This window comes from Cebus imitator, unplaced genomic scaffold (assembly GCF_001604975.1).
Source record: "Cebus imitator isolate Cc_AM_T3 unplaced genomic scaffold, Cebus_imitator-1.0 Scaffold863, whole genome shotgun sequence".
Classification (NCBI taxonomy): Eukaryota; Metazoa; Chordata; class Mammalia; order Primates; family Cebidae; genus Cebus; species Cebus imitator.
In genome coordinates this window covers 288,020-313,417 of record NW_016108178.1, presented here as the reverse complement: position 1 = coordinate 313,417, position 25,398 = coordinate 288,020, and the positions used below count along the sequence as shown (strand labels likewise).

The 25,398-nt window shown below is 61.1% G+C and overlaps 1 protein-coding gene across 26 annotated transcripts in view; it reads right to left on the bottom strand.

Annotated features, from left to right (window-relative positions):
* Positions 1 to 334: 334 nt before the first annotated feature.
* BIN1 (bridging integrator 1) overlaps positions 335 to 25,398 on the bottom strand; it is a 61,074-nt gene continuing 36,010 nt past the window's right edge. For 3 of the 26 annotated variants that reach the window (XM_017520649.1, XM_037735622.1, XM_017520651.1), the window contains 18 exons: positions 21,839 to 21,893; positions 21,637 to 21,731; positions 21,082 to 21,177; positions 19,998 to 20,105; positions 19,298 to 19,390; positions 15,157 to 15,242; positions 14,823 to 14,898; positions 13,359 to 13,441; positions 11,839 to 11,883; positions 10,261 to 10,405; positions 8,743 to 8,871; positions 5,959 to 6,066; positions 5,513 to 5,536; positions 4,364 to 4,471; positions 3,474 to 3,563; positions 3,123 to 3,233; positions 2,752 to 2,853; positions 335 to 942 (listed from right to left, as the gene is read on the bottom strand). In XM_017520649.1, coding sequence (XP_017376138.1) covers positions 835 to 942; positions 2,752 to 2,853; positions 3,123 to 3,233; positions 3,474 to 3,563; positions 4,364 to 4,471; positions 5,513 to 5,536; positions 5,959 to 6,066; positions 8,743 to 8,871; positions 10,261 to 10,405; positions 11,839 to 11,883; positions 13,359 to 13,441; positions 14,823 to 14,898; positions 15,157 to 15,242; positions 19,298 to 19,390; positions 19,998 to 20,105; positions 21,082 to 21,177; positions 21,637 to 21,731; positions 21,839 to 21,893 — 1,662 coding nt within the window. In that variant the 3' untranslated portion in view covers positions 335 to 834. The remainder of the gene's footprint in view (positions 943 to 2,751; positions 2,854 to 3,122; positions 3,234 to 3,473; positions 3,564 to 4,363; positions 4,472 to 5,512; positions 5,537 to 5,958; positions 6,067 to 8,742; positions 8,872 to 10,260; positions 10,406 to 11,838; positions 11,884 to 13,358; positions 13,442 to 14,822; positions 14,899 to 15,156; positions 15,243 to 19,297; positions 19,391 to 19,997; positions 20,106 to 21,081; positions 21,178 to 21,636; positions 21,732 to 21,838; positions 21,894 to 25,398) is intronic. The other 23 variants (XM_017520653.1, XM_017520657.1, XM_017520656.1 and 20 more) reach the window with 20 other exon arrangements.

Sequence of the window (25,398 nt, the reverse complement as noted above, 5' to 3'; positions counted from 1 at the left end):
CTGCAGCGAGCTGAGATCTCCCCATTGCACTCCAGCCTGGACAACAAGAGCAAAACCGAGTCTCAAAACAATAAAATAAAAAAGGTCACTTAGGACAGCACTCAGCGGACTTCTCAGGCAGAGATGACTCACCAAGCCCCCTCAGCCAAGCCCCCAGTCCCTGACCTCCAGCTGACTACCCCTAAAAATGCCAAGTGACCGGGGCTGAAGCCTGTGGTGTGCCAGCCCAGGGCAGCAGGCCTCCAGGGGTGGATCGCCGCAGCAAGAAAGCCACAGATAAGCTCAGTCCTATCTACGCTCACAGACACAAAGAGGGAGAATAAACACACGCACGTTTTCTGAGTGTTTTTATCAGAGTTTTTGTTTCATTTTGTTTTGAACACTAAGATTTATTTTCAAACAGCACACAGACCGTCTGCGGGGCAGGGCCAGGCTAGGCTGGTGCTGGGCCCCACCCACAGAGGCTGCCAGGAAAAGAGGGCCTTTGCCCGGTGGCGCGGCCGAAGCTTCAGGCAAGCGTGGTGGCTTGGCATAGCCCCCAGCCCCGCCCTTCGGCCAGGCACACATGCGGGCACAGGCAGGGGCGCCAGGAACTCAACTAGGGGACACAGCAGCTTCAGGAACACTGGTGAATTCCGCCGGACTCGCCGGGACGCGGCTCTTTGGAAAACGACCTAATCTTTGGGAGAACACCCCTCTGCCTGGAGTCTCCTCTTGATTTCCCTTTGCTCTTCAGAAGATTAAAAACGAAAAACAAAACAAAACAAAAAAGAAGCACACATTTTTCGGGAGGAGGTGCTCTTCACACGCCCGGAGGCTGCATGGGCCCCGCCGTCACGGGACCCTCTCGGTGAAGTTCTCGGGGAAGACGCCCCGGCACTTCTCCAGCTCCTTGTGCTGGTTCCAGTCGCTCTCCTTCACGCCCATGAGCCAGCCTTCATCCTGAGGGGCAGAGCACCGGGTCGCACAGGGCTGGGCAAGGGGCTCCAACCCACAGGGCAAGAGGCCCGCTCCAACCCGCTGGGAAGACGGCCGTCCTGCTGCTCTTGGCCCCTTAGCCTGCCAAGCCCACCTGGAGAATACCTCCTCCAGGCAGCACTCCCTGATGCTGCTGGCTGAGGCTCCTGCCCACGGGCACCACAGGAACCTGCCTGTCGTCCCCAGGTGGATCTAACCTTTCGTAGCTGGTTTTGGGGAGTCCTGCTGCTCTCTGCTCTGACTGTGTCTAAACAACTCCTTCAATCCAGGCCAAGAGGCTCCCACCCCCAGGTGCACGCAGAGCACATGAGCCCTTCCAGGTTTCCAGACTTCTGCAAACAACCCCAGAAAATTCTGGAAGCGGCAACAAGTTACAAGTTCTAAAGGGACTTGGGGCCGCCCCACTAGCCCCTCCAACTGCGACTTGCCCTTTGCTTCAATCCTGACCCCCGCAGGCCTTCTCTGGGAGTGCTGACGGCCCCTGGCCCCAGGAGGGTCACGGGGAGCTGTGTGGTCATCCACTCTTGCCAGTGGCGGGGCCTAGGCTGCCCCTGCAGCTGGGCTGTGCCTGGGGCCTACCAGGGTCTCTGTTATTTCCTGCTGTGTCATTTCCAGCCTTGTCACAGACCCTTGTCATGCCCTATCTGAGCACCCTCAGGCCGCCCCAGAGCAACTCCCACTGTGGGCTGGGGGTTAGGAGTCTGCTTGAAATCCTACCCAGACAGGGCTGGCCCACTGTGAGGTCAGTGAAGTCTGGGGCCTTAGGAGACAGGGCTGAATCAGCGCCAGGCCCAGGAGGCCCTCATCACTCGGCCCTCCCACCCTAGGGCCTCAGGAAGTACCTGGTACCCCTGCATCCCAGCCCAGGACCCCCAGCCGGGTCAGCCTCATGCCAGACCCAGCGAGACCCACTGTCACCCTCAGCCGCTCTGACAGCCCATTCATACAGATGTGTAATGACTAAATGTGTTCTCTGGAAGCCGGAAGAGGCCGGCCAGACACTCTGTGCACAGCCCGAGGCACTCAGGGGCTGAGCCGTGGAGAGAGCTGGTTGCCCACATGGCACCAACCACCCCCCATAAGCAAAGACTGGCTCTCCGCTCTACATAGCAGGAAGTCTCCTGCTGAGGGTCCACGGCCCCCTGGGCTGGGCAACTGACCCAGATGCAGGAGGGTCCCAGGCACAGGAGGGACCCATTTAGCACCCACCCAGGCTCACCAGGAGCCTTCACTTCCAGGACATTAACATGGAGAAGCCACAGCAGGAGGAGAAGGGTCTGGAAGGCCTCTTGGGTGGGCCTCAGCTGGGGACACAGCAGGGAAGCCCATGGCCCTGCGCGGAGGGGGCAGGCCCCGCCTTGAGGGAAGGCACACGGGGCATCATGAGCCCAGCCAGTGCTCCTTGCGCCGTCCGGCTGCAGGGTGGGCACCTTGTGGGAGGGGCAGGAGGAGTCAAGCATCCTGTCCTGGGAAGAAAGCAGGCCTCGGGAACCACCAGGAGAGACGGGGAGAGACTCAGAGGCAGAGCTGAGAGCGCCTGAGCAAAGGGTGACGTGCAGGGAAGAAAGCAGCGGGTACAGGAAGAAGGGAGCAGGGGACAGGGAGAGAGGGGGGCCTCAGGGGGAGGGGCCTAGGAAAGGAGAGGACAGGAAAAGGCCAGGCGTCGGGGGCGGGGAGGAGCAGTCACATGGGAGCCCCGGCACTCACGGGCCTCCGCTGCCCCCTGCAGGCCAGTCCCCGCCACAGCGGTGCCAGCCGCAGCCAGGCCCTCACCTGCTCCTCGGGGTTCTGGAAGGGGATCACCAGCACCACGTCGCCAGCCTTGAGCTGCAGCTCGTCGGTGTCGGTGGCGGTGTAGTCGTGCTGGGCCTGCACCTGCGGAGGATGCGGACAGCAAGTCAGACCTTCCCTCCACGTCCAGCCCTGCACAGAGGCGGGCCTCGCGGGTGGGAGGTCAGGTGGCAACGTGGAGACCAGGAGTGCTGGAAAGCAGCAGGACACGATGGGGCTCAGATGCCACCATCTGGGAGTGACCTAGTAGCGCCTGCACGACTTTGGACAAACCACAGAGCCTCCTGGGGCTCAGGGTCCTCATCTGCCCACCAGGGCACAGAGGGCCCACAGCAGTCAGAGGCTGGGCTTACCTTGAACATGAAACCTGGGGGTAGGTCCAGGCGCCCAGCCCCACTGCCACCCTCCACGGTGCCATTCACAGTTGCCGGAAAGGTCTCCACCACGACGGCAGGAAGAGAGCTCTGGGGGCAGAAGCACGGGTCAGCTGGGCAGGAAGGTGGTCCAGAAACAGCCAGGGCCACCGAGGAGAAGAGGGGCAGTAGGGGAGACAGGTGTCTGTGCCTGGTGCCAGACCAGCGCGCCTCCCACTTCCTGGACAGGAGCCAGGCCTGGACCAGCACCAGCAGGGGGCACAGGGAAGCCCCGGGCAGGCGGGCGGGCGGCGGGGAGGAAAAGGCAGGGCTTGGTCCCTGCTGTCTTACGGAGGCTGCTTCACTCGCCGCCGTCTCCCCGGGCTCCTGGGCTCCAGCCGCAGGTTGGGCCCCACCCGCCACCTCCGAGGCCTCTGCTGGCTGCAACATAAATGCCGGCGTGGGGTCAGACACAGGACAAGACACAACCAGGACACGGGAAACAGGCCACAGGAGGGCAGCACCCAAGTGAGAGGGCCACGGGCATCGCCTGGCTGGCAGCAAGGTGAGAGCCGGCCAGTGCCTCGAAGAATCCAGGTAGCTACCCCTGCTGGACAGGCTGGGCCCTGGGCCCGGGAAGCAGCTGAAGAGTAGGCGCTGGCAGGCTGGCAGGCCCCGGGATGTGAGTGACATGCTGTGGAGAAGCCCAGCGCAGGCCCTGGGGTGCCACCCCCAACCCTGCCTCATAGGTCCTGCCCTCTCCGCACCAAGACCTCGCCCAGCCACAGCCTCCGCCTGCCCACCCTGCTTGGCCCCGCACTGGCAGGAAGTTGATGAACCTGTAGACGGTCCGTGCCAGGGGACAGCAGCACACGCCTGTCCCAGCCTAAGCACAACCCAGGGCGGGCACAAGGTGACAGTGAAAATTAAAAGAAAATTCTGGAAACTGCCTGGCATAAACCAGTAGGTGCTCTAAATGTTCCTCCTCCTACTCTGGGAGGCTGGGCTGGGAGGCTGAGCTGAAGTGGGTGACCAGGATGGGCTGATGTGCCCGGCCACCCTCACTCCTGACAGCCTTGGTGACAAGCCAGTGCTGGGGCAGCCTAGCTCAGGACCCTGTCCTCACCCTCACGTCCATGGAGGCCTGGTCCCCCCTGCATCCCCTCCTCTTGGCTCTCCTTCCATGCTGCACCCTCAGAGAATGGGGACAAGCCAGACAGGGGCTGCAGGTGGGCACTTACTTGGGCAGGCCCCGGCTCGGCCGTCTGGCTGGGCCAGGCCACAGCAAAGGTGCCCTCAGCAGCGCTGGGCTCCCCGGAAGGCAGGCTGCCAGCTGGACTCTCTGTGGGCTGATGACAAGCCACCAGGAGAGAACAGGGAGGGGGCGGGGAGGCCGGGGTGGAAAGGCAAGGGGCAGGGTCACAAGACAAGAGAAGATGTCACCAGCAGCGGGGTTGGTGGGGGCAGGGTGGGTACCAGTGGAGCCCGGCCGGCCACCCACCTCCCACATCCTCACTCCTACCACCGCCAATGGGACAGGCAGGTGTGACTGTGCTGCCCAGGCTCAGCACCTCCGAAATCCACTTGTCAAAAGGGCCCTGCCAGCTCTCACCAGACTGGCTTTTTCCGGCCTCCTCCGGAGGAAAACCCTGCTGTGGAGCCTCTGGAGCTCCCAGGCGCCCAGGCTGCCAGCGCGTTCCCCAAGGGCACCACACACCCACCTGCCCCTCCCAGCACCTCTGCCTGTGTCAGGGGGTCTCAGGAACCGAGCCCAGGAAACCCTGTTGGAATTTTGCTTCTACCACAAGTTCTCGGGCAAGTACCGAGCCCTCCCTGAGCCTCTGTGTCCTGAGCTTTCAGGTGACAGTGACACGGGTCCTGTGTGACCTGGCCTTGCACCTGCCTTCAGGCCCTGCTCTCAGAAGGCACCCAGCCACCATGCCTTCCCCGACTCTCTCAAAGCACCCATTCCTCCCCCTCTTTCCTTTCTCCCCAGCAGCTCCCCACTGTCGAAATGCTCAGAGAGCCCGAGAACCTTCCACCCTCCTGCCCCACACCCTGAGGACACTCCTCCATCCTGGGTGACCGGCCTGCTTCTGTCTGGGGGCAAACATTCACAGGCTACGAAAACAGGACCAGCTCTCAGGGGACCTCTGTCTCAAGCTAAACCAAGGAGCCCCTTTTCCGAGGGCCTGCCAGAGGGAGGAGCAGCAGAATGGCTGGAGACGGGCGGCCTCGCCAGCTCGCTGTGCGTGAGCTCGTGCCTGTGTGTGCTGCATGCGGGGTGTGTGTGGGGTGTGTGCACCTGTGAACGGGCTAGGAGGAGGCCAAGGCACACGCGAAAGAGTGGCCCTCCCAGGGGCTGGACACAGAGCAGACACGCAGCTTACCTCCCAGAGGTCCCACGGAATTGACTGGGCGCAGCAGTGAGGGCGAGAAGGACAGTCAGCACAGAGGTTAGAGACAGGGAGGCAAGCAGTTCCCAGGGACCCGACACCCGCTGGTCCTGGGGGTGGCTCACAACCAGCTAGACTCCAAGGCGTGCAGGTGGCCAAACCCGGAGACCTCTAGGGGGCTTCAAGACCCCATGCCAGGATGCAAAATGAGCACAAAGCTGCCAGGAAGTGGTCAGGGACCGTCTCTTGAGAGTTCTCCCAGCTGCCCAGGGCTGCTCCCTGCCCTACAACCAGGACGTGATGAGGGGCGAGGGCTGAGGTGGCAGAGGAGGGGCAGTGACCCAGGCCTAGATGGGGCCATGTGGCCAGTGGGCAACATGAGTCCAGGGTCAGGCACCTGGAGGCTGGTGGGCCCATGGGCAGTGGCGGGCACAACCAACCTGACCGGAGGGCGTGGGCGCCTTCACAGGGCTTGTCACGGGCGGGAGGGGGTCAAAGTCCAGGTCCAGCAGACTGGCCTGCTCCGAGAAAGGCCCCGGGGCCTCAAACTTGGCAGCAGCAGCAGAGGAGGAAGCAGTTAGTGTTAGGCTGGGAGCCCTCACCCCAGGCGGATGCTGCAGGGGCAGGCACCCATGTGTGTACATACACACACACACACACACACAGAGCAGGAGCACATCCACGCACACACGCTCCCCACTCAGGGCTTCCCAGAGGCCCCTCATAGCTGAGCCAAGGGCCCATCAGGAGATACCCAAGACCCTCAGTCCTGAGAACACCCAGCTGTCCCACAGCTCAGGGGACAAGGCGTGAAGCAGTTCACATGGCCAAGCCAAAGTATCAGAGAACCCCAGCCTAGTGGACTCACTTCCTGGAACCAGAGGGCCAAGGCCCCAAGCCCTGCCCCGGGCCCATCCCAGCTGCCAACTTTCCTTTAGGTCCTGCCCTGTCTGAGGAACCCAGGGCAGGGAGGTCACTGCTCTGCCCTTAACCGCCGTCTCTGAAGAAAGCACCCTCAGGACACCGTGCACACCTCTAGGTGCCTCCCACCAGCAGGCGACCAGCATCTCTCCCCAGTGCCCCCTCCCTGCCCCAGCAACACCCCTTCCCGTCTCAGATAAGTCAGCGAAGCCCAGGCAGCAATACCCGCCATGCGCCGAGGAGAGGGTCATCCGCCACAGAGCGACTATCCCTTCATTGTCCTGCCCCAGCAGGTGGCACCTCGCCATGCAGGCCCAAGAGTGTCCCTCCGTGCCGGGACACAGGCTACTCACCACCCCACCGCCAGGAAGCCTGTGGGCACCAGCGGCATGGACAAGGGCAAGCCCAGCCCTGCACCATGCACCACCCAAAGGGAATGGCTCCCCCACCCCAGACCTGAGCGGGAAGACCAGTCGCCTGGGGCTGGCACACATGGTGGCCAGGGAGGCAGGCATGGCAGGGAGGGACAGGTGCACTCAGAGCCTGGGTCTGGGTGGTCTCTGGGCCACCTCCTGCCCTGTCACACCTTATTCTGGAATGGGCCCGCTGCACAGGCCACAGGCTCCTTCCTCACCTGTTAGATGGGGGCAGATGCCCTCCTAGAGGGTGGTTGAAAAATCACACAAGGGGATATAGGAAGTGGCTGGCATGATTCTCCATCCAGTATCTGCCAGTGCCCCTGCCATCCCATCTCCCTCGCCTGCACACACTGGGCACCCCAGGGCAGAGGCACGCTTGAGCCAGGGAGGCCAGCCAGAAGCTGCCCCAGAGGTCCTCAGCCCAGGCCCACACTGCTGTCCCTACAGCGCCCTCTATCCCGCAGAGGGTTCCACGCACCTGCCAGGCCCCTGAACTCAGGCGTCACCCACCCAGCCACCTGCAGCCTCGTATTTAAAGTTCCTTAGTTCTAGCCCTAGTCCTTGTTAGGAGCTTGAGGCCCACCATCCCCAACCCTTCCTAGAGGCGACCACTGTTCTCAGTTCCCAACAGCCACTCCCCACACTCACCCCCTCCAACCTGTCCCCAGACATCGGAGCTGCGCAAAGGGGTTTGCTGGAGGCCACCGAAGCCTGATTGCACAGCCTCCCCTACAGGCGAGGCTCCGTGTGGGAAGGGCCCTGGCTCACCCATAGAAGGGAGTCAAAGTGGGGGTCCTCAACATTCGGGGGCTTCAGAACCACCTGGGGAACCTGGGTTAAAACTGCAGGCCCTTGACCCCTCCCCAGCAGCCACCCCCCTCCCCACCAGATCCCCTTCCAGTGAGCCCAGGAATAAGCATGTCCCAGCGATGGGACACGGTGGCCCTGGCCACACTGAGACAAGCCTCCCCGTAAGCCGGGCCAGACTAGCATGGGAGGAAGGGGCTTCCTTAGAGCCCCCGGCACGGGTGGGGACAATGACTCCAGTGAGCGCTGGGCCCACACCCATGCTGAGGCCTAGAGGACTGGCCTTGAGGAGACAGTCAGCTCTGGGGGAGTGCGGGGAAGCCCTGCCACCCCTGGGCAAATCTGACAACATGTCAGCCCACTCCAGCACTGGTGCGATGCGCCTCCAGCACAGGCACTCCCACCCGGGCTCCACCATGAAGGACATGAGACTTGGGGCTGCGGGCCAGGGTCCCCAGAGACAGCTCCCCAGCTGAGCCAAGAACCCATCAGGAGAGACCCAAAACCCTCTGTGGGGCTCCCTGTTGAGCCAAGGGCCTGTGGGGAGAGGGCCAAGCCACCCTGGGGGCTCCCTGCTGCATCTCGGCCTTCCGTGCCTCTCAGGGAGTATGCACGCAGCAGCTCTGCTCTGCAGCCTGGCCGCTGCCCCTGCCCTCCAGTGGCTGACAGCAGCTGTCGGAGCTGAAGTCCAGGTGCTTCAGCCATTCCAGGGCGTTCCAACGCTCCCTGTTCCTGGAAGCCTTCCCCGACAGCCACGGGTCCTTCACCCTCCCAGATCCCCTCTGCCATAGCACGCACTGCACCTCGAGGGCACTGCTGGCGTGACTGCTGCTGCCGGGAGGGGGGCACCTTTCCCCTCTGTGGCCCTGCAAATGGCCTTAGTACATGCTGGGAGATGGGTGATGGAAGATGACGGAAGATGATGGATGGAAGGAAGGAGGGGTGAGAGAGGGAAACGGACACTCTCTCTGGCCAGATTCGTGGCTCTTGAGACAGAAGCATAGAGGATGAAGGCCATGCATGCCCGAGAGGGCAGGAAGAGAAGAGGAGGGCGGGGCCGCGGCGGCCGCGGCTGACCTGGGAGGGGGTGGTCACGCTGATCTCAGGGACAAACGTGTCCTCAAACAGGCTGAGGATCTGCTCCTGCTTGACTTCCTTGGACGGGGTGTGTTTGGGAGGCGGAGGGACTGGTGGGCCTTTCCGGAGCTGTGGGTCGGCGGCGGGTGAGGGGCCGCACGGGAAGGCACAGCAGAGCAAGGGGTTTGGGGGAGACAGACAGAGACAAAGACACGGTTAGTCACGCCCCAGGCCACAGCCCCACCCAGGCCACTGAACAGGACACAGCAAATGAAGAGCCACTGCGCCCCCAGCCCCCGACATAGACACCAAGACCACAGGCCACCCCCGAGAAAGACACTGAGGCAGGAGGTCCAGAAACGCTGCGTGGAGAGAGAAAAGATAGAGAGGTGAGGGGAGAGAAAGGAGGGAGAGAGAAGAGGGAGAGAGGCCCCGGGCTGCCCCCTGGCCCACTGTGGGAGGGTCTGGCTCCCACCTGCCTGGTGAGAAGACCGGGAAAGGAAACAGTCGCTGAGCCCCAGCCTCCCCCTGCCCACCTCTGCCCTTCCCACGGGCCCCTCTCCACCTCCCAGGCACAGTGCTGCCCACGGGGAGCCCAGCTCAGACTAGTCTGTCCCTGCAAAGCCAGTGTGGCCCCAGGATGCAGCAGAGGCCACACCCCTGCCTACCAGGTGGGGGACCTCAGGCAGGTCACGCCCCCATGAGGCTGGACTTCCTCTAGTGGGGTGATGACAGCTTCTGCATCACTGGGGGGTTGTGGGGACTCGATGAATGAAAACACAGAAGGTGCTGGCACCATGTCCAGGCCAGGGGAAGCCTGTTTGGTCCAGGATCCCCCCATGTCCTCAGCCTGCCTCCTAGTCAGCAGTGGAGCAGGGCAGCAGCAGAGAGAAGGGGGAGCTGCGGAACCCCTGGCTGTGAGAACACCCCACCTGGCTGGCCACCACCTAAAGTCTCTGCAAACACCTGGAGGGCCCGCTGGGGGCAAGCGGGGTGGAGACAGGGGCAGTCCAGAACCCAAGACCTGCCCCCTTTGCCACCCCACACTCTCCCCTGAGCTGCCTCTCTCTGTCCCTTTAAAGGTCCCGCATGGCCACCTGGCTGGGCTGCTCCCTCAGGCCCCTTTAAGAGAGAGAGAGGCCAGGAAGAGGGGCAGGCTGCCCACTCCGGAGATCCACATGCTCTGTGGGCTGAGGGCCCAGAGCCTCTGCTAGGGAGGAAAGGAAGATGCAGACAGAGTCAAGCGGCCAAAAGGCCAGGGAGAGGGAAGGGGAGGGCGCCACAGTGGGGGCGGGAGCTGGGGAGGGATGGCAGTCACAGATGCCTCCCAGAAGCATGCAAAGCTGGATGGGGTGGAAGGAGATCGAGGTCCGGGCCCACCCCACACTGGGCAAAGCCTCAAGTCTACAGCTGCGCAGGCCAGAAAGGGGACAGAGGAGTGGGAGGATGGGGGTCAACAGCAAAGCCAGAGGAGAAAGAGGGAGGGCAGGGGACCTGCCACTGAGATCTCACTCCTACCTGAGACGGGGACTTGGGGAGGGCTGCCCCAGGCGTGGCCCCGCCGGCTGGCTCTGGCTCGTGGTTGACTCTGATCTCAAGGGTGGCGGCAGGGGAGCCATCTGGAGGCGAAGGGCTCTTGTTCCCTTTGGCAGGCGCGTTTTCACTGTGGGGACAGAAAAGAAACGGAGCCCAGTGTTGGGGTCCGAGGCACAGGAGATGGAGTGGGGAAATGCGCTGACATCTGTGTTAAGGGGTATGGAACCGTGTGTGTGTGTGTGTATGTGTGTGTGTGTGTGTGTGTGAGCAGGAGGGTGGGGGTAGCCAAGGGACCTAGGCTTGCGGGGCTGGAAGTGGGAAGCCTGCCTTGGAGACAGGAACAGCACAAGGCGGGACTCCAGGCTGGAGGTCAATGGTCCCCAGGAATGCAGACAGGTCCCTTGGAACCACCTGCTGCAGAGGCCAACCACCCCACAGGCTCCATGGGGTCCACCAGGGCCCATGCTGACAGCCCAAGATCCACAGCAGGAGAAAGCCAAACATCCTAGAGGCACAGTGAGTCTCCCATGCCACACACAGCAGCCCCTCTGTTCTGGGACTGCTCCCCAGCCTGCTGCCCTCAGGCCTCCTCACTGCCCCCCACCTGTCCATCACAGCAGCCTGGCACATGTCTCCAGACCTTGGCTCGCCTTTCCTCTTGGCCACTGAAGGCCATGAGCAGAGCCTGGACAGACAGAGACAGGCATCCTCATCACAGGGGAGCGGGCAGCTGGGGATGGAGGGGGCAGGTCCCAAGCCATGGTGTTCAGTGTCGAAACCCAAGGGGGAGGTGGTGTGATGCTGTGCACCCCAGGCACGGGGTGAGGGTGCAGGGAGAAAATTCCCTACTGGAACATGCATAGAAAGGCCTAGAACGGTGCTGCCCAATACAGTTGCCACTAGCCACAGGTGGCAATGCAAACTCAATTTAATGAAATTTACATGTAATTTAATTTAAATGAAAAGTACAGCTGCCTCATCGCACTGGCCAGTTTCAAGTGCTCAATAGCTCCATGGGACAACTGGCTCCTGTGCTGGGCATTGCAGGTCTAGAAGCATCGAACGGGAACCAGTGACCGAGTCACCTGGGGACAAACAATGGAACAGCGTAGGCGATGTCACTGACACCATCTTCCCTTTTGGAATTTGTGTTTTGTGGGAATGTATCCTCCTTAAAGAATATATGTCAGTATATACACATAGAATTAGAAAACAAAAAAATCCACCGTGCTGCAGTGTCTCCTCCCTGGCCCTCCCCAGGCCTCCTTCCCAGGCTTGTTCTCCACTGGTAAGTGCGCTGGTGGCTTGGGCCACCGCCCAGGGCTGGACAAGTGAGGGGCGCCCAGAGGAACGTGCTCAATCCAGCCGGCTGCTCAGAGTCCTGCCCCCCGGCACCGCCTCTGCCTTCCCACCCGACACGCACACGACAGCCCTGCCGGGCAGCACGGCACACGGAGCCAGGTTACGGGTTAGCGGTGCCTGGGAGCCAGCGCAAGGCGCATGCACAGGGCCGGCCAGGCCGCGGGCATCGGGCCCCGCTGCAGCACTCACTGCAGGTACCTGTTCTTCTTTCTGCGCAGCCGCGAAAACAGTTTACTTTTCTTTCTGTGGGGACGGACGGTACATGGAGGCCTTCATTCTGGGAAAGGCCAGGTGCAGAACCGGCCTGTCCCCTTCCCTCATTGCCAATCCCTCTGCTCAGAGGACTAAGGGGCAAAAGCCTCTCCTAAGTACCAGAGGCCTTGCAGAGGGCCTGGACCTACTATCCCCCGTGCCCTGGCTGGTCTCTGCTGTGGCCAGGTGCCCGGGGTGAAGCTAACAGGGCCTGGTGAGGGGCAGGAGGCTCGGGACAGGGGAGATTCGCCCTGCCTGTGGTCCCAGTCCCCAGGGGCTCCAGGTGCACCCAGAATGCCAGGAAAGGCCCCCAGCCAAACACAGAGCGCACAAGGGGCCACTCTGCGGGAAGGGAGGCTGCTGGGCCTCCACTGCCCTCTCTCTTCCCTCCACCCCCTTCCCAAAGGAAGGCATGGTTCTGGCCAGGACGGCCACCTGTACCCCCTGTTTACCCATCCCAGTGTTCCCACCTGTGCCTACATCTGTCCCCCTGCTTACCCATCCTAGAGTTCCCAGCTGTCCCTCCCTGCCTGACCTTGGATTCGCCTTTTGGCCTTTATTCCACAACACCCCCGCTCCCCGCCCTCCACCACGTCGCCCTCCTAACCCCCCCACTCCCCCACTCAGGGCACCACGCCCCCTCTGTCAGCCACACCTATTTTATGCTCAGGGAAGCAGGGGGCAATCACCACCACCCGATGCCCGCATCATCCCAGGCAATACTCCAGGTACCCCAGGAAGCAGACAGTTGCCCGGTTTTACAGGGTTCGTCGGTGCTCTCCGCCCTCTGCTGAGACATGCCTGTGTGTATGCACACACACACCTGTCACACACAGCCGTCACACGCACACATGCACACATGGCCAGAAAGGAGGCCTCCCAGGCTTGCTGTGTCCTCTGATCCACAGCCAGGGAGCGAGGTGTTTCCCTCCTCCCTCAAGCTGTCCTCTCAGGAAGCAGAGACCCCCTCGAAGCCAGGCTTCCCAGAGGGACGGGGGCTGAGGACAGGAAGAGGACCCCATTTGGGTGAGCACAATGCTACCATCCAGGGACATGAGCTTTTCCAGGAGCAGGAGAGGAAAGGGGGCGCTACCTCCCTGCTCTGAGAGGATTGCACACCCCGGAGTCAGCCATGTTCACACTCCCAGCCCCCAAAGCTGAGCAGGCTGCCCACCCCAACCCTGGCTGCTTCTGCTCCACAGTGATGAGGTCAGCTGGCTCAAGGACCCGTGGGCTCCCCAGAGTGCCCCTTGCTTGACGAACACAGTGAGAGGGGCAGGGACATTCGAGACAGAGACCTGCCCTCACCTGCTTCCCGTAGCACAGAGAGGGCAAGACATGGAGGTCCCTAGACTCCCAAGGCCAAACCCACAGGAGACCAGGGAGGGCACCAACAGGGTCACAGGAAGGAGCCGTGCCCCTGCCGTGCACAGAGTCAGGGGTGCCAGGGCCCTCCCCGCACGCACCTGGGCTGGGCCTTGACCGTGAAGGTGTTGCTCCCGTGCTGCTTCTCCAGGCTGACCAGCACATCGTTGAGGTTCTGGTTGAGCTGAGGGAGGGACAGTGAGGAGGTGGGGGCCTCCAGGGCCACCGAACAGCCCACCTTCCCCAAACACCTCTGCTTCTCCCCACTGCCCCCACCCCCTGCCAGGAACAAGCTCCTCTTTCCCCATCTGCAAGAGCAAGGAACCAGCACACCAAACCCAGAAAAACCAGGCGGGCAACGAAATGGGGGCAGTGGGCGACCTCACTAATGCCTGCAGTTCCTGGAAGCCGTCTTTTCCCCTCCTTCTACTTAGAGGAATATCCCAAAATGCCGCATACAGCTCGCCCTGCTTTTACATTTTTCTCTTAAAAGTTGTTTTGGCAGACTGTTGATCTTAATTGTTAAGGTCATTGTGCCAAGATGCTTTCAGACCACACTACAACTGCCAGATATTTCACTGACAGCACAGGTGTGAGAGGAGGTTTATTCCTTGCACATGAGCTCATTACTGAGAATATTCCTCTCTTTGATTTGGCCACTAGGCAGCTCAGAGCCAAATTTTCAACCTAATTTATAAACAACTATGCCCTGCGGCATATATTTTTGCGGACTAATTTTATATAAATGTTCCTTCTCTAAAATACCACTCTCTCTATTTTTGAAACTTTTCATTAAGTTGCCTCAAATCTTCGAAGGGAAAGGGGAAAAGGTAAGAGGAGAAATAGAAAGCCTAAAAGGCAAGAAACCACACTCAGGGGTGTGAGTCAGGAGAGGCCCTGAGCTGCTTTTCCTCCTCCGACCCTGGGCCTGGAATCCACCATCAGCGCTTCATCCCTCTGGGCCCAAGAGACAAAGCGAGACCCACCACTGGGGGCCGGTGGGGGGGGGTGCCGGCCCTGGGTCTCTCAAACTTCAAAGTTCAACAGCTTTGCGTTTTAGCTGCCAGATAGGTTAAAATGAAAATAACGCAACATAGGTACGCTAATCAGACCAGACCCGGTCGTACAGCAGATTCAGGCAGACGAAACAGGCCTATTTAAATGTGTCAAAAACACGGGTGAAAAATTAAAACTGAGCAAATGGTAGTAACTTATTTGTTCCTACAAGTTGGGAAACCGCCACCATTGCCTAACAGGGCACTCCTCGGGCCAAGGTCGCTAGAGAACACCTTCACGGTTTGAAAGGGCTGGTCTACATCCTCAGGCGGTCCTGTCCAGGCAAAGACCCAGACCCGCTCACAGCCTCCCCCGCATGCCCTCCTGCCCTCCTGGGCCTGGGCACTCCTGAAAGGCACTATTCCACAGGGCCCGGAGGAAGTGCTGTGGCCTCAGGTGTGTGCTGAACCTGGCGGGGAAGGAGGAGGTCAGGCCGCCCCTCCCACGCCGCTGACTCAACCCTTGGCCAGGGCGGAGTGTGGCACCTCAGAGGGGTCCCCAGGGCCTACCTTGCTCATCTCCTTGTGGAAGTTTTCCTCCAGGCCCGCGATGCTCTGGAACGTGTTGACATAGAAACCTACGCGGCTACAAGAGGGCGGAAGGATGGGGGCCAGGTGAACAGGCAGGTCAGGGCAGCAACTCAGAAACATCCCCACCCACGAGCGACCACACACGCTCATCAGAGACACAAACCCGAGAGGGCATGGGCACCGCAGCTCGCTGGCACCGCAGCTCATCAGCACCACAGCACGTGGGCACCGCAGCATGTGGGCACCACAGCACGTGGGCACCGCCGCATGTAGGCACTGAAGCACGTGGGCTGGACACCGCGCCGGGCCTCACCTGTTCCACAGGGACGGCAGCTCCTCCTGCAGATCCACATTCATCTCCTCAAACACCTTCTGGGCTTTGATGAGCTCCTCCTCGGCCTGGGGAGCAGCACGTGTCATTCCCCTCTGCTGGGCATCCATCCCAGCCAGCCCAGCCCCCTGGCAGTCCACCCACCTCCCCACCACCCCTCCTGGCCAGCCAGGACCCTCAGGACATCAAGGAAAGGGAGAACTGAGCAGCCACTGCCAAAGAAAGGCCCAGGTGGCCGGGAGGGCAGTGAGCGGCGAGTAGGGCTCAACAAAAGGGACAAGACGGGGGCTGGGCGAGCTGGACACAGGGCATGTGCAGAGGCAGACCCCAGACCCAGCCAAGTGGGGACCCCGCCACTTCCACATGAACCCCCTCAGGCTAGTCAGCCCTGCCGCTGACTTCAGGTTCTCAGGGCAGCGTCTGTCGCTGCCTTCCCCCCGCCCCGCCCCACCCCTGTCCCCGAGGGCTCCCTCCCTGTTTCTGAGGGCCAGCTCCTGGCAGCCTCAGCCACCACCCTTCACTTCACCTCATAGGGACGGCCCTTCCACAAAGCCCTCCCTCTCCTGTGACCTGTCCCCACCAGAGGGAGACCAGAGGCAGCCACACCGGCACCTCTAGGGACGGCAGGAGGACCCTAGAGGAGGGTGCAGGCCAGGGAGGAGGAGGCCGGGGGGCTGGACGGTGCCTGGTCCCACTCCTGGCCCACACTGTCCCCGGGGCAGGCCCTGTGCCCTCCACGCTGCTCACACCCACCAGGCGGTGGCGCTCAGGCCCCATCGCAGGGCCACCGAGTGCTGGGGAAGGGACTGTGGGCAGCTGGTGAGTCACAGACCCCGCCTGGTGGAAGGGGTTCTGCTCGCTCACTCTGGGAGGGCACTGCAGGCCGGGCTGGGGAGACTGACTCAGGGGTACTCAGATTCAGGGTCTGAGTCATAGCCTAGGAACGTGTGGGGCCCCACCTAGGGAAACTACCCACTGGCAGCCTCACGTTCCCAGGCAGGGGCTGGGACTCAGGATGGGCCGCCTTCTGGCAAAGGCAGCCAGATGGCTGGAAGGCCACTTATCCACAAAGCACACAACTGCCCCAAGCCCAGCCAGCTGTCCCATCCAGCCTCAGGACTGGACTAGGTCAGCCCCCTGTCCCCAGTGACTTGGGGTGGGACTGGAGGAGGGGCCACCACGGCTTCTGTCAACAGCTACATTGAGCTACTTGCTAGAGTGGGCGTAGGCTCCTTGCCTGGCTTTTTAGAGTCTAATAAAAATTTAAAGGCAGAATAAAGGGGGAGTAAGAGAATGTCTATCCAAACATGCATGCCTCTCTTAGAATGGATCAGATCTGGGGGCCCTGGGCACCCCACACCAGGGCCAGTGGAGAATTCTGCCCCTCCTCCCTCTCCAGGCTGTGGCTAGGCCATCCCTGCCCTACTCCTCTGGGCATCCCAGTACATGGCAGGGGGGCTGCCAGCCATGGTTCTATGGAGCACATACAATGAGTGACTCCTAGGGGTCCTGTTGTGAGCTGAGCACCATCACTCATGCCCCTGCCCCCCACTGCCAGGAGTGGGCCTAAAGTCCTACATTCCACAAGAACCTGCCTGGACTCCCCCCCCCAAACCCCGGTACCGACTAGGACCCGCTCTCCATGATGACACAGCCACCACCCCAACCCCCCAGACGGCAATGGTGGGGACAGCAGTGAAGACAGTGCCACAGCTTGTCTAGGGGACACCTCTGCACCCAGCGGTGCTCACACAGCCCAACACTGCAGAGAACATGAGTGGGGACAGTTCCATCTGAGAGCTCCTGAAGTCAGCACCTGTGTCTTGTATTCCCTTTGGGTGACACTCCTCATGTTCTGCCTCCTTCAGAAGCATGTGGAAGGGGCAGGGAGTGAGGTGAGGGCTGTCTGCCGTGAGGAGGGCGTGCCACCCCCATGGCTCCACTGAAGCTAGCAGTGGGGGAGGGCAGAGTCACAGGAGCCCGGGGTCCCGAGGACAGCGTTCAGGAGGCCAGGGCAGGTGTGGAGAGCAGGTGAGAAATAGCCCAGGGGCCGCGTGGAACTGGCCAGCCCCCCAGGCGCAGCCTGGAGAGGATGCACTGTCTCCCCAAAGTCAAGTCCCCCAGCAGGGCACCCCCGGGGTCCCAGCGGTCCCATCTCACTGCCAGCCAGCTGCCGACAGTTCACTCCAAAAGCTCTCCAGCCTCCAGCCAGGTATGGTGGGGTGGGGACAAGGAGGATGTGCTTAAATAAAGGTGGCAGCCAAATGGGACAGCCAGTTTGGCCAAAATGGGAAACATCTACAGCCCAGCACCCAAAGATGTGATCACATGCCTTACCCAGGGGGTGGGGGCAGGGAATCCCAGCCACACCCATCTCAGGAGCCCAAAGCAGTGGGCAGGCCCCAAAGCCCCCTAAGGGGTTCTCCCAACCAAAAAAATAAGTTTCACCTGTTTCAGGGAAAATGATTCAGAAACCCCGGTCAATAGTCACATTCCTCCTCCAGCCCAAGTGCTGAACTGACTGGCAGGGCACCCCAACTCCAGGCCCGGATTCCTCCTCTACCTCCAGAGTCAGATGAAGTCTCGGGCCTATCAGAGGACCCCTAGGCATCACCCCCAGCTCCTGGCTTTCCAAGGGCACCCTGACCTCAGGATGAGGCTGTCAACACTCAGAGCCTCCAAAGTCAGCTGTGGCCTAAAAGAAATCAGGCAGCACATCAGGTGAGAAATTGGACAGGCAGGGCAGGAGCAGTGGCTCACGCTTGTAATCCCAGCATTTTGGGAGGCAGAGGCAGGTGGATCACTTGGGCCCAGGAGTTCAAGACCAGCCTGGGCATCATAATGAGACACAATCTCTACAAAATATTAAAGATTAGCCAGGCATGGTGATGCGTGCCTGTGGTCCCAGCTATTTGGGAGGCTGAGGCAGGAAGATCACTTGAGTTGGGGAGGTTGAGGCTGCAGTGAGTCATGATTGCTCCACTGTACTCCAGCCTGGGGAACAGAGCGAGACTCCTTAAAAAAAAAAAAAAAATTGAAAACGAAATTGGACAGCAAGCCATGCCAAACCCACCCAGAGCTCTCCACATCGCAGGCACTCAATGAAAATGATGAAATCAAGAGGCAGCTCGGAAAAAATAAGGCAGCTGGCCAGAGAGAAAGCCAACCTTCTGGGCCGGGCCCCTACTCCCGGCCCGTTGGGAATATGAAGAAGTATGAGGGCCTCATCCAGGCTGTGACTACGCTGACCTGAAATGTGCCTCAGTTTCACTGGAAAGAAAACCACGTGACCCTCCTCTCACAGGGCACTGCATCCAGCGGTCCCTGGCCACACCGTGACCCATTTGGAGGACAGGGGGCTGATAAGACCGTAGCATTTATGGCCAAGATGGTGAGACAGCCGAGGAGTTTTGTACAAACAGCCTCCTCCAGGAAGCCCTCCAGGAACACTGTGGTGCGGGTCACTTGCCCTCCATGAATCCCCAAAGGCCAACCCTCCAGGGCCCATGCTTCCCCTCCAGGTCTCAGCATCCCAGCCAGACTGGAGGATCCTCCCAGTAACTCCTCCAGAGTCACCATGGGAGCCACAAGTCCCAGGGAAATGATGCAGGGGCGTGAGTCAGGAGAGCCCCAACTGTCCCCTAACTGGCTCGGGCCCCAGGCTGTGATGTGCCTCTCTGGGAAGCTTTGTCTGCTCCGTAAATTCAAGATGATCTCAGAGTTGTCATGAGGCTTGAAGGAGACAGGCATGGCAGCACAGGGGCCTGATGATGTCACCTCCCTCCCCAAAGGAGCCCTCACAGAGGGCAAATGGTTCAAAGGCATGCCTGGAGCACCTAGGATTTCAGAGGAGTCTCCAGGAATGACCACAGGTGCAGCTGAAGAGCGGGCACACCTATGTCCCCACCCAGGTCACACGGAGCCCCTCAGCCGGTTCTCTGACCCCTCCATTTGACTTCAGATCTCCTCTGAAGCAGGAGCTCCCCCAGCAGAGGCCTTTGAAAACACCCTGCCCGGCCTGCCGGGCTCAGACACCAGCCCTGCATCCCGGTGGCACAGGGCGAGAGGACAGGACCACAGACCGGAAGGCACCAGCACGTGCAAGGTTAGAAGCCAGCGTCACCTGATTTCGGAGCAGGTTAGTTTGAGCTACGAGATGAGCCTGCAGTTTGCCTTGGCACCACTGGGGGGCGGCTTTCTCAAGCAGCGAGACAGGCTGGGGTGGGGAGGTCAAGGCAAAGGAGGGTGGAGAGACCAGGGAGGTGGGGAGAGAGAAACAGAGACACACAGATTAAACGCACGTCCACACGCCCCACACGCAGGGGCCGCCCTAAGCAGATATGGGCCCTTGAGGTCGTGAGAATCAGGGGCAGCCCGAGGGGGCAAGGAGAGGGGGTGAACTCCAACTGCAGAGGCAAAGGTGAGCGTGGTTAGCAGCACAGGGGACCTGGCAAGCACGGCCTTGCCTGGAGGAGCGGCCGCCCCAGCCCCTCGCCGCAGGATGAGTGGGGCCAGCCCTGCACCCCCGGCTCCCTCCAGCCAGGGACGGGTCACCTGGGATCTCATGATGGAGACCCAAGAGGCCCACTCTCAGGCTGGCGGGTGGCCTGGATCGGGGCTGCGGGGCCAGGAATGGGCCTATGGTGAGCCCCACCCGGGCACCCACAGAGGCCTCTCACTCACCGGCCTGGGCCCAGCACTGTCCCCACCCCGCAGCTCAGCCACCTGGGCCCAGGCAGAAGGAAGGCTCCGCCCTCGGGTCTTGGACACCTGCCTTTCTCAGCCCCCTGCAGACGCCGGCCCAAACCGCCTCCAGCCCCTACCTTGGCGATTTTGGCTTCGTCCTTCTTTTTGGCGGTTTGCAGAGACTCGTAGTGGTGCCGGGCACTGTCGTAGTCCACCAGCTTGCGCCCCCGCTTGGCGATGCGTGACTGGGGCAGATGGGGGAGGGTGCTGAGTGGGGTCTGGCATCCCTCCTGAGACTCCAGAGACCCTACATGGACCCTTAGGGCGGGCAGGAGACCCTGGCTCCACAGGAGCCCTTGAGCCCCAGTTGCTGGAGCCCTTCTGGTGGCAGAGAGCTCACCCCTGCCAGTGGTCCAGCCCCACTGTGTGAAACATTTTCTTGCACATGAGCCCATGTGTCCATGTCCACCAGCTGGTGACGTGTCAGCCAAGTCTCTTCCTCAGCCTGACCCCCAGCTTCTCATCTCCAGAGCCACCAACATCAGACTCGGGGAGCTTGAGGCCACTGCACTGGGGGCCCCTGAGGCCAGCATGAGCATGACACCCGCCTCCCACCCACCAAGGGGATCTCGTCAACCCACTGATCAGCCTCGGCTCCAAGTGCACGTCATCCGGAGATCACTCGCCTCGGTGGAGACCATAGACACTGCCGCCTCCTAGCACCCACCCAGGCCCGGCAGAGACAGCAGGCTGTGAAGGCACACAACCACACAGAGACACCCACACGTGCAAACCCAGACAACAAACAGGTGACATGCACACATACTCTTCCAAGCACACGTGGTGTAAACACAGGGGACCTGCAGGCACACACATCCCTCGGCCCTGCTCCCCCTTCTACACCTTCCACAATCACACAGCCAGCCACTCCGCAGCCACACACACACACACACACACACACACACACACACACGCCGTGGGACCCCCTCCCACAGCCCTGAGACCCAAAGGGACAGGAAGACCCAGGTCTGGGGATTGGGGGTGGCAGGCTGGCAACAGAGGGAGCAGCTCTGGAGGATAAAACGCTAAGCCAGGGGCTTCCTGCCTCCAGGGCAGCCTCCTCCTGGCCTGAGCTGTACGCCCTGGGCCCTGTCCTCTCTCCAGGTCCCTCCAGGAAGCGAGGGACCTGCAAGTGGGCAGATCTGCAAGCGGGACTCTCACCTTGATGTCAGGGAACTGGCCCAGGTACGTGTCCATGGTCAGCAGCGCCTGGTCCACCAGCTTCTGGTGGTAATCCATCCACAGCAGGTCATTGTTCTGAGATGGGCAAGAACACGACAATGTCACCAGGGTGCTGGGCCACCCTCGCCCCAGCGCTTACCTCCCAGGGACCTGTCCCAGCCCCATCTCTTCACAGCTTGGTAGCTTCTCAGAGCCTCAGTTTCCCCATGTGTCAGATGGGGGCAACAGTTCCTGCCCTACTGGTGACTATGAGGATCAGATATGCTGAGGACTGGGGTCAGCCAGGGAGGCTTAGTGAGTCGTGAGCCGTAACACACAAGTAAGGACGACCACGACCCACCATCTGACCAACCTTGGTGTGAGGGAGTGTCAGGAGAAGAGCCCTCAGAGAGGGAGGGCAGCTTGCCCCAGGGCACACAGCACACAAACACCCGAGAACCACAGCGGCTTGTCCCAGAGGGCCCGGCCCAGTGGGACGAGAGCTGAGGCCAGTGCGCCCTCGGGCAGGGCCAGGGCCGCCGGTCCCACGCTCACCTCTACGATCTTGTTGGCCTCATCCCTGCCGGGCCAGTCGGGCTCATACACCTCCTGCAGACACTCGTTCAGCTTCTTGGAGGCCTCGTGCATGGCTGTGGGGCAGGAAGGAAAGGTGCGGACCTCCCACTGATAGCCCTCGCCCACCCTCCCAGCTCTGCACCCACCAGCTCCCCATGGGTGCACCCTGCCTGCCTCCTACCTTTGACGGAGGCCAGGTAGGTCCAGAGATCCTTCTGCAGCCAGGTGCCTTCAGTCTGCAAAGAGAAGACTGGTGGCCCACCCGGTCCCTGACCCTCTCCTTCCTGCCCCCCTCACATGAATGAACCAACCACGCTGCTCTCCTGACAGCAGCCACTGATCAGCTGACTTCCCAACAGGACAGCAGCTGGCACCTGCCCTCTTCCAGATGCCATTCTCAGCCTGGGAAGGAAGGTAGGGAGACAAGGGCCACCCTGCGGGATGACAGGTTGTGCGTACGGCTGAATGACACACAGACAGCACAGCACCCGCGAGCAGCAGGACCATCGCTCACAGACCTGCACTCAGACACCTGCAGACAAGTGACCGAGCACAGGAGTACAGCCAGGGCAGGTGTGGTGACCACCAGGCTGCCTGCGCCACAAGCTCAGGAGGTGCCTGAGGACAGAGAGCTCCCACTGCCTCCCACTAGGGAAAGGGGGCCCATTCCGAGCCTGTACAGGGACAGAAGACCTGCAGAAGAGATGGCATTGGAGCAGAGGTGCAGAATGTGGGGGTCATAGCCAGGACTCTAAGGACACTAGGGACATAGGCTGTAGTGGGAAAAGGCTGAGCAGGCAGTGGGTTGGGTGGTGACACTCCCTGAGCTGGGAGGGTGGTCTCCAGGGGCCTCCTGAGACAGCAGGACGAGCAGAGAGGTTAGAAGCCTGGGACAGGCCTCAAGTCCCTCTTGGACATCAAAACCAGAGCCAGGAAAGCTGAGTGAAGAACTCCAGGTTCCAGGAGGGGTGAACAACAGGCGAGGCCAGCACTGAAGTCTGAGGCCACGCTCAGTGAAATGCAGAAGTTTCCAGAAGCATGTGCAAAGAGTGGGCCGCACACAGGCTTTGAGGCCATGCAGACCCAGCTGTCCCTTACTAGCCACGCGGCCCTAAACAAGCTAGTGAGCCTCTCTGAGCCTCAGTCTCCTCATCTTTCAACGGAAGGTAAATGATCCCTGCCTGGCACTCCTCAGATCCAGTGAGCCGGGCCAGGCCCCAGAGCCTTGAAGGCAGGCTCGGGAGATGTGCCTCATGCTAAGGACAGGAACGCAAGGCCGAGAGGGGACTTGGGAGAGTGGCAGTGGCTGAGGCTGACCTTCGAAGGGAAGGGCACCCCCCTGGCCTCACCTCCCTGCCGCCAGCTCAAGCCTCAGAGACATCCAAGTTCTGGACGCCTCCTGCCCCGGAGGAGGGACAGCTGGCCCGGTCCCAGGAGACCCAGCACGCCTGCAGAGCTCCAGCCTGGCCAGCTTCATGCTTACACAAGAGCTGGAAGGTGGCCCCATCCGTTCAGCTCAATCTCCAGGCAAAGGCCAGCCGGGACCCAGCCACCTCCACAGGCTCACCCCAGCACGACACCCTCAAACCCACTTCTGTCTCCCCACTACAGGCCTCTCCCTGTCCGCAGCCGGGGCCGCTCTTCCTGCCCTGGTGCCCTGGCGGTCAGCACCTTCCATGCAGTCATCTTGACACCCGTGCCCCACCCGACAGCACAGAAGCGGACAGAGGGTCAGTGACCGGCCCAGTCACGCAGAGACTGGGGGAGCCCGTGAGCCCCTCCAAGCCTGGGCAGGCAGCCGCAGCGTGTTTTGTGGGTGATGGGTAGGGACGCGGCCCTGAGAACCCACAGATTTGCCTGTTATGATGAATGCTTCCCTGTGGCAGCAGAGACAGCCACAGGAAGGGCTTACAAGCAGCACATAAGATGTTATAGGATTTTAAAAAGAGGAGGTGTAAAGACAAAAACACTCTCTAAAATTCCTTTCATCCTCCATTGAGTAGGGTGTACAACACTGGCCAGTCGTCATTCTTACGGACATCCAAGTTCAAGGCCCTCCGATGCAAGACTGAGTGAAGAGACGGCCGCTCCACCGTGGACATCAGACCTCCCTGGAATTCCATCGGGGTGGGATGGAGACCCCTCGGGGCTGAGGAACGAGGAAGGGTCCGTCCCACTCCTGACACAGCCACCCTCAGTCTTCACAATTAAAGACTTTGTTGGTTGAGACGAGGATTAAAGTGTGTTCATAATGGGATGCTATTGTGTCCCCTGATGTCACAGAATCTTCCAGATCCAGCTTCTCTCCCTGCCAAGCCTCCACCATCGCACCCACACCTCCCACGCCCTCCTCACCCTTCCTCCCCAGCAGGGTTCCCATGGGGTGGGTCGCTGTGCCCCCCATCCCCCGGCTTCAGGCCGCACCAGGGCCCCTAGTGATTTCCAAACAACACTGGGCGTGTGCCGGCGCATAGCATGCAGCGTAAGGGGCCAGCCGGAGCGCGGCCTCCCTGTGCCCACTGCAGCTGGCTTCCTAAGCCAGTCACCAGGGTACACGCAGCCCTCCCGCGCTGAGGCCCCAGCCAGCGGCCCTCTGCAGGGCAGTGCCCAGGCCAGCACAGAACACTGTGTGTTTGCTTTCAGACCGGCTCCCTCAGCCACTAAACAGGGATCTGAGAAACTATTCTCTGGGGGTCCCAGAGTTCAGAGTCCAGCTGGGGAAGGTCAGATTCAGAAGCCACTGCCCACCTCAGCCCATGTCCCAGCTATAGGACTTGGGGGAGTCAGGAAGGGACAGGCGCAGCTCCAGTGTGGCTGGGCTCAGCCAGCATCCCCACCGCCCTGCTGCATCTCCTGGATATCAGTCCTCACAGGTGGCCTGGGCGCCCGAGTCCCCGTGTTCCCAGTGGGTCTGGGGGCAGGGACACCCCTCCCACAGGGACCCCCTCTAGCTCCAGCTCTGACCCTCGCCCCCTGACCATCAATGCCGGGAGTGACCATCACTCAATAGCCAGGGACGCCCACTTTGAGCAAAACCTTGGGTGGGCCCTGAGGACAAGGAATCAGAACTGCCCCAACTCAGTGACAGGCAAATAGCAATGACAGCCCTGGAGGGCTACAGATGGCCCCTAGGAAGAAAAGCCAGCTCTCCTGAGACACCCAGATGGCTTCCAGAAGGGCATGTGCCGGGTGTGCAGTATTCTGGGGGAAGGGCAAGGGGCCTCATGGGTTCTTAGAGCAAGGGCAGAAGGCAGGGGTGCCACTGTGACCAGCAGCAGGTGGGCCCAGGAGGGGCTGAGCACCTGGGTCCTTGTGAGAGCAGGTGACGGCAAGGTGACCTACACCCTCTCCTAGGGACCCCCCCTCCGCATAGGAAGAAGTGAGAGGTTCGCTTCTTCAAAGACTAAATCACCTGCCATCCTTGTCCCTCCTAGCGCTAAGCCCACTAGGTGTGGGGCTCACAGATAAAGAGGCAGGAAAAAGCTCAGCCTCCAGGCTTCCCACGCCCCATTCTCTCTCTCCTTCCCCAGGGCCCCCAAGCCCACTGCAGCCTCCTAAATCCACTCCCTTGATATCAGTGACCCTCACCCCATTCCCTCCCAGTCCCCACACCCAGCCCCACACACTGCCACCCCCACACACCAATCAAATCCAGAACTGGCTGCCTTGGCCCCAGCCTTGAACAAGACTTTAAAATAACACCCCAACTACCATCCCTGGCCCCTAAAAAGCCAGCCACCC